Below are 13898 nucleotides of genomic sequence, written 5' to 3'. Positions count from 1 at the left end.
GTGTTGTTCTTTTTTTAAATCACTCAGTGCTACTCAGAGGCCAAACTCCAGCTGGCACAGACGTCAGCAGTGTCCAGTGTGTGGCTGCCTCCAGTGTTGTTTGGCATATGGACACTTTATGGGCAGGATCACATGAACAGTAGTGTAGAATAATGTGTTGCTTATGATTATAGTCCAAAAATACCTACCTACTGATATCAAGTCAGGGAACAGATGGAACAAATGGAGAAAATCTCCTTTTTGAGTCTTACCAAAATAATCTGTCAGTGATAAATCAAGACTAGATCATAAGTCTATATATGTACTGAGTTGTATTTTACAGTTTTTCCTGTTTTTTTTTTTTGTTTTTGTTTTTTTTCCTGCAATTAATTTATAAATTAGATTAACTTTGAAATTACTTAAAACTGTTGATGTTTTTTGGGGAGATTATTGCATTGGAAACCAACTGTATATTTTGGCAGCACTCCAGCAGACATGCCATATACTGTGTTCTAGATCTATGGAGATGAACATAAAACGTTAGTTGGGATGTTAAACTGGTGGGATAACAACTTCGCTGTATGATTGCTGTAGGAGGCAGACACAGATGACAAACAGGGAACTTTGGGGTTCGAGGAGTTCTGCTCCTTCTACAAGATGATGTCGACCCGCAGAGACCTGTACCTCCTTATGCTCACCTACAGCAACCACAAAGACCACCTGGACACAGATGACATCACTCGCTTCCTGGAGACGGAGCAAAAGGTAAACATGTGCTTTCATTGTGGTAATGAAAAGCTTGCTAATGTCTTACAATATTGATGGACAGTGGCTGTAAATGAGTACACAAAGGCCTCTTATATTCAGAGACATCAGAGAAAATCTGACTATCTGGCTCATATCAGGCTAGTCTGCTGGCCAATCAAGCACAGAAACACCATGCAGCAGCTGTTGGTACCTTTAGCACTGTGGGCTGGTACCAAGTCCTGCTGGAAAATGAAATCAGCATCTGCATATTGTTCGTCAGCAGAAGGAAGCGTAGATAACTCTAAATTATCCAGCTAGATGGCTTTGTTGACTGTGGACTTAAGAAAACCCTGTGGACCAGGACCAAGCAATGTCCCATCACCAAATTCTTCAAAGTACTTTTGCTTGGCCATCCTCTCCAAGGTGCAGCTTCCTCTGTGGGACATTTTCCTTCCACTGAATATGCTTGGAAAAGTCGCTCTGAACAACCAGCATCTTTAGCAGTCTAACCTGTTATCATAGAGGTCGCTTTCTTTCTAAATTCAGAAAGCTCTCAGCACTACATTCAGGGGCTAAATCAAGTGACCAGTCAATCAAGTTTATTTGTCTATTTAAGCAAAAAGGCAGTTCAAAAGTGTCTTAAGTCATAAAAAAACAAAAAGTCCTAGAAAACACAGTCACCAACTGAGAAACCAGTAAAGAACATTATATTTAGTTGAGTGGCATCATCAAAAGTTAAAGTTGACAGCCCTTTGATGCAGATTGTAGTAATAATGGGTATGGGCTCATTTCCACCAGATTACTGAGAGCTCTATCATAGAATGAATGTTGTGTGTGATGGAACCACATTGATGGTCAGAAAGTCTAAATCGCTTTTCCAAACTTATTTTTATTCGTTGGTGTTTAGTTGAGGCCTAATACTGCAACTTTTCTGTTGTGATGTTTTAGTTTTAGTTTCAATTTATTTTATTGTGTTATTGTCTTTGTACAGCACTTTGGCACAGTTTTAACCCGTTTTTAAAAGTGCCATGTAAATAAACCTGACATTGACAAAAAGTACACATGAGTCTGTGCTGCCAGAGGACTGGCCACTCCTCTTTAATGATCATCAGCTTCAAACAGCAGCTCCCAGGCACCAGGCTGACTTTTTTTTACCAGTCAGGATGGATGGAACAATCACATGGATGCAACTTAGACAACTTCATTTACTCTTTAAAAAACAGTTAACTTTTTTTGAAAACAAAAGAATATTAGATCTTTTAGAGATGGCATTTCCCCATTTTGCAGATGACAAAGGTGACCAAGGACCACTGCTTGGAGATCATCAACAAGTTTGAGCCGTGCTCTGAAAATCAAAAGCAGGGCGTTTTGGGAATTGATGGTAAATATACATGAATTTTACATACAGTCATTTTGTTTTAGTTTTGGTTCTAATTTAAGTTTCATATATATAATAATTTCATAATAGTTTCATATATATATATATATATATATATATATATATATATATATATATATATATATATATATATATATATATACAGTATATGCCTAATACACAAAATCATATTAGGCATTTTTTTTTAGTTTTAGCACAGATATCTTAGTCCACTGGAAATAAGACAAAACTAACTTACAAGTAATTTTTCAACAAGATATATGACCATGTTTTAAGTCAGTAATTCCTTCATGTTAATGAAACAGTTCATAGGAAAAAGGTCTTGTTGTAAGTAAAATTATCTATAATGTTTCCCTTCTGTGTTAAATTAATAAAGATTAGTAAGTAGAGGGCATTGTCTTACTGAACTCTATTCACAGTTGCTGTCTTCAGATGATAGGATTGGAAAGGCTGGTCAGCATTTTTACATCATTTAAATGCTGGTGCAGCCTTTAAATATTAGCCCGAAATCAACGCTACACTGAGATCACATGCAGAATTTCAGAAACCAGACAGAAAAGATGTTTTAAGAGAGAAGATGTGGTTCTCTGGCTTTGGAGCCTCACATTGGTTCTGTTTTTATACCAATATAGTTTTATTGGTCTATTGTTGAAACAACTTTGATAAATAAACTTTGTTTATTATGACCTATAAAACCGTAGGACAGAATCTGCAACAGCTGTGTCTGAAAGGTGTTCCTATTAAAAGTTCACCTTGGAAATATTGAGAAGTGACCTTAGAGTTCATGATGGTAATTTGTGCACCTGCCTGTAGAACTTTCCAACATTTACAAATAGTTTAGTTGAAACGATTAGATTTTTTTCTAGGCTTTACAAACTACATGCGCAGTCCAGCTGGGGACATCTTCAACCCAGAGCACTACAACGTGAACCAGGACATGACCCAGCCGCTGTGCAACTACTTCATCGCCTCATCGCACAACACCTACCTGATGGGAGACCAGCTGATGTCCCAGTCCAGGGTGGATATGTACGCCTGGGTGCTGCAGGCAGGCTGTCGCTGTGTGGAAGGTAACTATCATAACAATAACAATTTCTTATTTCTGCAGCAAGCAGGAGAGAAGATTTGCTTCTGCTTATGGGACCATTTGGCTGGAAAACGTAACATAGGGACAATATTTTAGATTGTAATTAACTCACATTTTCATTCTAAATTAACATATCCAGTTAAAATGTTTTGCATCCTTTTTTTCTTATTTTGAGGTTTGTTTTGGAATAAAGACGCGAGTTTTATTGCATCAACAAAATCTAGAATGTTATGGCTACAGACTTGTTGTAATATGAGAACTGTGTTTCAGTAGAGCAGATAATTAATCTGCAAACATTATGTTGCCATAGTGCTTGTGATTGTTAGAGACTAAAACACTGCAGTCTAAATTCAGAGTATTTAGCATGTATCTCCCCCCACGGTCTGCCTTCATTCAGTGGAAGTGTGGTGTGTGGGAATGTTCCTTGTTGTCTTCCAAATGCGTTGGACTAGAAGAACAAAGAGTGTTGTGTCTAGTGAGCATTTAGAGCTCAATTTGTCTTTGTAGCAGGTTGAAGGCAGATCTATAATTGAACCCCCACCCACTTTACATTTGTATCAACCAACACTCAGTCCCACTCGTATGATGATAAAAGTTAGAGAAGCTGTTCATATAAATACATTTCAGGTTTGTTTTTAGCAGCTCCCTCTGCTGGAAGACGATGGTTCTCCTCTTTACTTCCAGGTTTTAATAAAACATTGTATAGTTTCTGCATCTTTCAACGTTTTCTCTGTTGGAGGCAGTGCATGTGCACTGTTGTAACCAATCGTATTTTATCCAGGTTAAAAATCATGAAGAAAACAGAAACTTTGAGCATAAAACCATTTATAGCTTATGTTTCAGATTAAGAAATGTTTTGTGATGGGGAAGCAAAGCAGCCCTTATGCTTCTAAACATTGCAGGGTGATGCTCTAAATGTGTATTGATGCACTGATGGAGGCCATATTGACTCGTTTTATGTGAAACAGTCTGATTGGAACTAATGGAGTGTCTGTGCAAAGTGACATTTTATCTCATATAAATGTTTAATATGTAATCCAAATGGAAATCATTAGGCGTCTCTGTCTCCAGCGAGGAGATTGCTCTGTAATCGTTGTTCAGATTGGTGGAAAATGCTAAACTGAGAACTTGAATGAGAAGAAACTAAATTCTCAGAGCAAATTGGCAATAAACAAAATTTCAATATTTTTTTCTGACTAACAAAACGTTACATGAAAGCCTTACGTTTTGTTACCTCCCAGGCCTAAAAGCTCTTTTATTTTCACCTTGGAACCATTCCCATGCTCAAAAACGTCAACTACGAACATTGCCACTGAATGGCTTAGCCAAATTTCACCTGATATTTGAGTATTACATTTGACGCAGCTCTACTGAAAATGGCAGTTAAGTCCTACTGAAATTATATTTAAATGAAATCTAAATTAAACTCAGTGGGTTTAAATTGTAAGCCAATCAAATGCCTTCAGTTCTAACTTAAGAAACTCACCAAAATGTTTTCTTTTCCATAACATTATTTCTTCTTTGCCAGAGTAATAGTCTGTTCATTTGGATGATCTGCCAATAATTCGTCCTTTCACTTACAAATGTATTATGATGATAGAAGTAAGCAGCAGGTCTGATAACTGCAACTGTCTTCAACCAACCTAGACTCGATCAGAACGTGGCAAACAAGATCTTAACTTTAATTCTCAGTTAAAGCAGATACGGCACGGCTGACTCTGTGGGCGGGCAATGCCCCCAATGGCCGCCCCTGCTGCCTGGCCTGATATCAGCCAGGTTGGCATGAGCAAATAAACAACTCTGTGGTTAACGGAGTACTTGAAGATTAAAATGTTTTGGGTTCTGATGTCTTGACTTCACCAAAACTAAAATCAGCCAGTGGTTCTCAGACGCTTCGATCCTTTTTCTCTTCTTGTTGTTTTCCTCCTTTTCCAGACTTGTCACAATCAGACGCCTTCCTTCACTCATGTTTTGTCAGCTTAGGAAGAAAACAGTCTTATTTATGCAAATAATGGTATTATTTGCATAAATCACTCTTATTCTACGATAAGCTCTTCTGCTCAGTGTATCTGTGCTGTCATTTTCCCGCAGTCGATTGCTGGGACGGCCAGGATGGAGAGCCCATCGTACACCATGGTTACACCCTGACCTCCAAGATCCTCTTCAAAGACGTCATCGAGACGATCAACAAGTACGCCTTCATCAAGACAGAGTACGTTGAAACTCTCTAGTCTCCTCTCGTTTCATCGTCTGGCCCGTAAATCCACTTTGAGGCAGTTTGAGCACTTCAGCAGCTCACCGTGTCATTTCCTCATGTTCTGGTAATGATAACTAACAAACCGTGAAGCGTGACTGTCTGCCACTGATAATCACGTTTATCGGGAGGCGACTGTGCTGTCAGTTTAATATTTCAGTGCTTAAAGGGAACTGAGGGATTTCTACCCAAATGTTTCACAAATGATTTCCTCTGATCAAAACATGAGATGAACTTTTTACAGAAGGTTAGAACAGCCGACCACAGTTTTGTTTTGCAGTTTGGGAGTTTTTTGCTCTTTGAAAATCCTTAGTTTTAGTTTCTAATAGTGTTAGAAACGTCCAGTTTGTTATAAAGAACAGTCAAGTCAGAAATTACAAGCATTTGGGCCTCTTACTTGCCAACAATAAGAACAGAGATACACAAAATGTGTATCTCTGTTCAGCGCATTTCTAACAAAGGAAATGATCTTGCTTAAATGAACTGTGTATACAAAAACATGTAAGGTGAGTGTTTTTGCAGCCCTTCTATAGACTCCTAGAAACGATTGTTCATCATCTCAGACATTCCTCGTCTCATTATCAGGAAATGAACCTAATTTTCCGAACACTCTGTTCAAAGGAACATCATGTACAATAACAAGATAATACTGATAATCAAAAGTAATGTAATTACTAAATGCAAATGGATTCTTGATATAATGAGTAACATGGATAAATTAATACAGATAAGTGTCAAATGCTGGACACAAGATAGACAAAACAAAGGCAACAAATGTAACGATGCAATGAGTGAATATGTAATTCTAAAGTAATTAGCAAACATCTTTTCAACACTGTTTCAGTTGGTTTCTTTTTTCTTTTTTGTAATGACAGTTTTAATTTTCCACAAATTTGATCTGGTTCCACTATAAGACTCCTGCTTTTCTCCACAGTTATATTCACCATAATCCCACATTGGATTCTGGTGTTTTCTCCCGACTTTTCCTGACATGCTGTTGTCAGACCAGCACCAAGAAAGATGACTTTCCTTACATACCTGCCATCTGCTGGAATAACGCAGTAGAACAAGCAAAACCGCGAGACACAAGACTTCATACTCATGAGACACAAAAACTAAATGCATTTTTTATATAAATTCAGTATTTTTTTTTTGTTTGGGGAATGCTCATTACAGTTTGTTAGTTTACCCTTTTGTGCAAAGTCTCTCTTTTTTTAAATTTATTTCAGTTAACAAAAATATTTCCTTAATTCTAGTTTTTGTTATCTGGTAGCTTTTGTTAAGAATGATAACCTTTCAGCCATCCAGGGAAATATTCAGATTGGTTTTCGGTCAGCAGTCCTCGACTTTGGTCCTGCACATTTTAGGCTCTAATACATCTGTTTCCAGTGATTTCATGTATTCTCAGCAGATGTTAAAAATCTGTATCCTGATTTTTAGGATTCTGTCTGTAAGCTTCCTGAACTATTGACTTATACCTAGCATCAGATGGAGAACACAGGCATCAAATCGTGAAGGTACGAGTTAGTTATGGTGTCTGTCCCACTTTACTGTCTTCACTTATTATATTGCATGTGTCAGGCCCATGTCATTGTTTCTTAAACTCGTCCATTAGTGTGAAGCCTTTGAGCTCATTGCCATATTTATATTAATAAATATAGCAAAAAACTGTTAATATTCATCTAGCTGGATACTAGCTGTGTTTATCATTTCAAATTCAATTCTGGTGGATTGTACATATTATGAAGGTGGAGAAGTTGCTGCAGAAAAAAGCCCATCAGTATAAAATATTTGTTTTTTCGACATCGAGCACATCAGTTCAATTTTGTGTTCCCATGCAAGAGCTAATTACAGTTATTTGTTTGTGGATATATCAGTTCTTAGAGAACAATTCAATCATTCACTTTTACAAGGACCAAAATCCTCTATGAGCGACTGCCAACTCCCCGGGGCCATAATTTCTGTTTATAGCTACTGTGAGCTCACCTTTATATTTTAGTCCTTATTTTCTGAACGGATTAGCCGTAGAGCTGCTTTTTGTTGGCCATGCTGCACTGCAAGGATTATGAATAAATACTGCTCCACTTTGAACTTTTAGACTCGGTTTTAAAGCAGTCTGATCTTGTTGGGTGTTTTGTCATTTCAACTATTTAGTAAAAATGTACTAGAATAGTAAAAATGAAAAACATTTTTACATGGCTTGTTCCTCCTGTCACAAATCATATTAACCTTCATTATGTTAACAACAAAAGCAATCAGGCTTTATCTCCTCATGCCATCTATTTTCATGAGAAAGACTCTCGGAGTACTTACATATTCACTTTGCTTCTGGGCATCAGTGTTTTTGTCTCTCGTGTTGAAGTTTTGTTCAAATTACCAGGAACCATGCCACATCCCACACTTCTCAGAATAAAACCAGTCATTTAATAGTTATTCATCCCCTAGATATAAGTGGTGCAGCTCTTATTTATGGTTTCAAATACTAAGATGAAAACAAAAGGAGATTGTGCCCCTCAGACTCTGGAAGTCTCTTCTATTTGTTTGTTATATTTTGGTCTTTTAAAAGCCACTTAAAAATATGTATTTGTCAATCTGCTTTTATTAATTTTTAATGATTTTATTGAAGTACTAATCTGTTTTTTTTTAGTCATGCGTTACAAATTCTTTGCGGATGATGCTTAGTTACATACTGATATTGTCCCATGTGAAGCCACAACATTACCAATCATGCTTCACTCCATTTTTACTCAAAAATAGAAATATTCTTGTTTCAAGTTGGGGGGAAAAAATCAGTTGGAACTTCACACCGAGCCCATATTTCTACCCCCAGCTCCACCTGCCAAACCAATAGTAAAAATGACAGGTACTTGAAAAACAAAACTGTCACAAAAGACAGCACAACAAATTTATGAATAGATCTTTTTAGTGTTTGAATACAGAGAAATGCATAACTATTCACAGATGTTAGTACTAGTAGTTGACCTGAGGCAACAATAAATAAGTCCCACTTGTTTTTGACCTGGCACTGGAACACAGTTGAATGGGTACAGTGCTTTTGCAGGACAGCTCTGTACCCTCTAGCACTAAACTGACTTCAGTACGGAGTGAAATACTGAGAGACGGCTCCATTTTCAAAGGTTTTCTATTGGTTCACACAAACATTTCAGACTGCTGTTTACTAAGACCATTTTCTGTAGTTTTATCCTAAAGAAAGTTTTGTTCTGAAGTCAACAACATGTGAAATGTGTAATCTTGTGCCAAATGCGACGTTCTGAGCGTATCCAGCAGAACAAACTATCCAACAGGTTGTTACTCTTGTCCAGTACACTTTGCACATTGCTCTTATCTGGGAAGGTCAAATGTACTTGTATGCCAATAACTGTCTAATGCAAACATGACAGTTGTGTAGCAACCTTTAAATTAGCATTTAGGTGTATTTCTGATAAATTTAGGCTTTGTTCACACAGCAGACAAATGTCATCCAAATCCTCTTTTTTTGCCCAAAATCAACGTATATCTGACTTCTCTATGGCACTCAGAATGGCCCATTTCCAGTCTTTTCATCCCCCCAAAGTCCGAATTGTGCCTCTTCCATATATGGAACTAATTCAGATACATATCGGATTGTTAGGGTCAAGTTGCATTTAATCTCATTGATGTGAGACGTGTAATAATTCTTTACCAGCAGAAGGCAGAGGAGGGAAGTTAGGCCATAAAGAGTGGTTGAAAATTATGATTATGAACTCATGAAAGAAGTCTGAGTCAGTGAAGCACATCACTTCCCAGTCCCACCACTCCTGGTTCTGACTACACATCCCAGCAGGCCTCTCTACAGAAGCTGCAGTCAATGTTCCAGTAAAGGTTGTCGCTGTTACCTGTGCTTTCTGCATATTAGCTTCCTGCATTTCCTTATGATCTTGTGATAATACCATCGGCTCTAAATAAACGTTATAATTGATCCATATACGACTCCGTCCATTACTGCAGGAAACGGATCGTTTCTGTGTGATGCATGCGCACATTCTTCGTCTGCGCATGTGGGTCGCTTTCGGGTCGTAAACCCTTCACGTAGAAGTCTGATTGCGGTCGGTCTTAATGAGTTGTCTGAACAAAAAATCGTATTTTAGCAAAAAATCTGAATTGAGCATCAAGACCTGCTGTGTACAAAGCTTTACTTAAACATGACCTAAACCTGCTTTAGGTCTTTTCCCCTCTCTGGCTTGTATGATGAAGTATTCATCAAAGTAAAGACGCAACGACGCAATTCTACTCCAGCAGAATTAAAGACTGTCCTCAACCTTTCAAAAAATTCAAATCTGAATTGCACCTTGATGACATCCTAATGCCTAATTCTTATATTTTTTCCTATCCATTCTTAAAAAAAGCATTTTGTTAGGTTATGATGGAGAAAATTGTAGTTATTATTTCGCTGTAACTCATTGTTTTCCCTGCTTGTGTTTTAGACTGTAGCCATACTGAACATGCTCATGTAACTCCCTGAAATTCTCCACCTTTCGGTGCACAGATGAATGAAAGCTTTCACACAGACATCTTGCTTCCTTTTATTGACTCTGCATCAAAAGGTAATTATTCCATTGATATGCACGCAGACTCAATTTTTAAAACTCTATTTTTAGATCCTGTTTCTTCAAGAAAAGGATACCGAAGCACTGCCTTTGTGTGCATCTTCACCTTTTACTATATGCTTTTGAAAAGGATGATTGTGGACTCCATATTCCACAGATAATTGGCTAAAGTGGCCCAGAGTGAATGGCTGGTACCACTTCAAAGAGGAATTGGATTTTCCGGGGTGCTAAATAAAGACAGGCCTATTCAAGACAGGATTGGACTAAAAAGCCTCCATCTGACAGGGATGGAAATATACCAGTGGATGTAACATCAGAATTGTTCACTATACTCAGTGTTGTGTCTGAGACTCATAATTTGCTGTGCCTCATCTTTTGAAATGCTGTTTATCCAGACATTAACCTGACCATTGCCTTCCTATGCAATTCTCCCAGAATAAATTCTCGCTGACGGCACTGTGTGGGCTTTCTCCCCTTCACTTACGTTTTTTTCCCGGTAGATTTTATTCAATCAAGGCAATCGAGTTAATTTCTTCATTGCTTCATAATCAATTTAAATTTGCAATCTAAACATTTATGCTGTGTCTTTATTTTCAGCTTGAATTAGATTTCCACTACGTTAGCTCAATCATTTTCATCGTTTTTAGTGCATACTTGGCTTATAATGTATTTATAAAAACAATTTCTCACATGCATTAAGTTGTTACTGGTGCCTTTGGAACTACAAATGATCTCCTTTAGTGGAATAGAAAAGGATGTGGTCAGAAAAATCACTGCCTCACTGTAGTGGCACAGTGAGTAGGTTTTGATGTCATGTTGCCCTTTATAACATGACTATTGTACAAGTTAAGTTAAAAATAAACTGTCATTTATGGTTAAATTAAGTGTTTGATTTGTCCACCTTTTGACCATATAGCAAACTTTGAGTCATCCATTTTTAGGAGCTTAACCAACTTATTTAGGTTTATGAAACATTGTAATATGGACCACCAAACTCTATTTTTCCATTAATGTCCTTGTTTTAGGTTAGAATAACTATTTTGGTTTGAAAATAGAATAATTTAGAAACAAATCTATTTCTCTAACATCTTGATATTTTGTTGTTACACTTTCCTTCTCCCAAAAAAAGTTTCTGTTGCTGCAATGACTGAGAAATTAAACTTAAGCAGGCGTTCACCTATTTCTAATATTAATCTTTCAACAATATTGCATCTTTAAATTCCAAATAATACACAACAGTCTTCATTCTAGTTTCCCTGATGTTGAATAAAAGTCTGGAAAAGAACAATTACAAGTTTGTTGACCTAAACTTCTAATGATAAAATTAGTACTAAACTTTACGTATTTTGTACATTTTAATTTTCCACTGTGGCGTTGTGACCCAAGGTTGAAGACTTTCACTTTGGGCATCTCACTTCACTCCTGACAGTTCCCATAAATAAATCCGGCTGGCCGAAAACAATATTATGCCAAATGTATCACGTTTGTGTAAATTCACCATCAACACTCTGACACAAGCAAACATGAATCCAATGAGAGAGTCTTCATTTTAGGAAATGAAGACCTGAGAAATGAGGAAATGATGGAATGAACATTTTTAGTGACTTTCAAATGGTGTTTGAAAGCCCATCTTGAGCTTTTAAAGCCACATGTGCATTTAAACGTTATTATGTGATACAGTATGGGTGGAATGAGTTAACCATTTGTTTTGTAACATGCCTGAAGACATTTGTTATGAATTGTAGCAATATCAATACAATGAAATGTTGCAATAGCGGTTGCGTGCGGTTGTGTACAACACATGGTTCTCAACAGGCCAACTGCAACTGGAGTCAGAGCAGAAAGGAATATGCAAATGCTGAGAGTTTATATGGATTATCATGATCATTAAAAACACCTTAGCACTGTAATTCCCCAGATGCCCCAGCAAATGGTTCTGGAAGCAACATTTAAATCTAAGCAATAAACAAATTTAAGGAGCCACAATCCAACAAAGTGCTCACTTCTAAATCGGTTTCGCCTACAAAACACTGACCTGACGCTACAGTGATGGTGTGACACCGTCTGGAGATGATGGTTAAAATGTGTCGATCCACTGACTATTTCTCACTATCATCGTGGAAGGAGGGGAGACTTTCTCCAATGATTCGCTTGACATGTCGACAACCCTTTGCAGGGCAACACAGAGACACAGGACAACACAACTATGCACACACTCGAAGCTAATGGCAATTTAGAGATGGCGATAACCTGACTGTCTTGTTTTGGGATTGTGGGAGGAAGAGTATCCTGGTGAAAACCCACACAAGCACAGGTCCTCCTTGCTGCAAGGCAGCTGCACCACCATCCAGCCCTAATGAAGTGTGTTGGTTACAGTGAAACGTGATTATGTTGCCCATTCCAGTTTATCCTGCCAACGTTTATTTATGTGTCTCATAACTGGAAATACTCAACACATAACGATGAGGTAATGCTGCATATAAACAGGGTTTGAAATGCAAAAACACACCGGCGTTCCATATCCACGGCAGAGTCCTCCACACAGCGAACGCAGTAGTATGAGGGAGTTCAGGTTTGGATACTAAATGTTTAAAATCTGACCTCAGTTCGCCAGCATGAAGCCGTTCATGTTCATTTTAAAGGAGCCGAACTCTGTGAGGATCCTTTCTTTTTAAACTTTCACCTTTACATGACAAATACTTCAGCATTGATCTGTAACAAGAATTAATGACTTCTGCAAAGGTAAGGTGACTAATAAAACTCATCGTCCTACAGTGATGATTAATTGGATTATTAATTACTGATTAATTGGAATATACAGACTCAAAAAAAGCCATTTGCAAGAACAACCAGAGAACTGAAGCCAAAACTGTATACAGAATATAAAAAATGTCCATTTAAGATAAAAAAAAAAATCATCTTTGTCTATAACCTTCTTGGTTTTAGCATCATAGACAGTAAAAGGTTTATTGTATTTAAAAAGCAGGTTGATAATTTATTTAAATGCATTTGTTTAATTTATTGCCATTATTGTATAAAAAAGCATAAGTGGCTAAATAAAAAATGCCAAGTTTTTTTAAAGCAGATTGTCAGAATAAATGCAATTATCTGTTACTGAAATCATCGTTAATAGCAATATTTCTAATATTCTGGTAGCACTGATTTTAGACTTGATAACTCATTGCGATGGAAATTAGAATTTGACCAACTTTACCAAAATTTACTGAAAACTACATCATACCTGTGAAGTCTCCTGTTTCCTTGGGAAACGACTGTTTTTTACTATTATTATACTAGTATTATAACAATAACTCCTCCCCCAGTTTAAATCCTTTAGACAAGTAGGTCAAATAAGAAACAAAAAGGAGTTTAAAGTGGTCGACATGAATCAAGCTGATTTTTCCTGGCTCTTCCAACATGCTCTACATAATAGCACTATGCTACACATGGTAGCATTAGCTGACTGTTGCATCCTGAACTGTCACCCATCCAGCCTGTCATTGTCATTCCTCAGCTACCCGGTGATCCTGTCCATCGAGAACCACTGCAGCGTTCTTCAGCAAAAGAAGATGGCCCAGTACCTGGTGGAAATCCTCGGGGACAAACTAGATGTGTCCAGCGTCAAGGCAGAGGAGTCTGGGAGACTACCCTCTCCAGAATCTCTCAGGGGCAAGATCCTGGTGAAGGTGAAGTCTGAATCTTGTTGTCTTATGGAGTAGGCTGAGTTTTAGATGCTACAGAATTTAGACGACCTCCATCGCCGACATTCTTCACAGTTCGGAGACTCGGTCCCCGGGCTGTTATGACAGCCCTCCGTTTTATCTGCAGGTTGATCTTCACACTGTA

At 37.6% G+C, this 13898-nt stretch overlaps 2 protein-coding genes across 9 annotated transcripts in view; one reads left to right on the top strand and one right to left on the bottom strand.

Moving 5' to 3' along the window:
• LOC116721371 (tumor necrosis factor receptor superfamily member 14-like) overlaps positions 1-13898 on the bottom strand; it is a 1133408-nt gene that overhangs the window by 407175 nt on the left and 712335 nt on the right. The gene's annotated exons all lie outside the window — the stretch shown is intronic.
• The window catches only part of plch2a (phospholipase C, eta 2a), a 156933-nt gene that overhangs the window by 119096 nt on the left and 23939 nt on the right, over positions 1-13898 (top strand). For all 8 annotated transcript variants that reach the window (XM_032564301.1, XM_032564309.1, XM_032564317.1 and 5 more), the window contains 5 exons: positions 574-744; positions 2014-2107; positions 2992-3195; positions 5304-5424; positions 13567-13738. In XM_032564301.1, coding sequence (XP_032420192.1) covers positions 574-744; positions 2014-2107; positions 2992-3195; positions 5304-5424; positions 13567-13738 — 762 coding nt within the window. The remainder of the gene's footprint in view (positions 1-573; positions 745-2013; positions 2108-2991; positions 3196-5303; positions 5425-13566; positions 13739-13898) is intronic.

Source organism: Xiphophorus hellerii, chromosome 1 (genome assembly GCF_003331165.1).
Source record: "Xiphophorus hellerii strain 12219 chromosome 1, Xiphophorus_hellerii-4.1, whole genome shotgun sequence".
NCBI lineage: Eukaryota > Metazoa > Chordata > Actinopteri > Cyprinodontiformes > Poeciliidae > Xiphophorus > Xiphophorus hellerii.
This window is presented reverse-complemented; position numbering and strand designations above follow the sequence as displayed.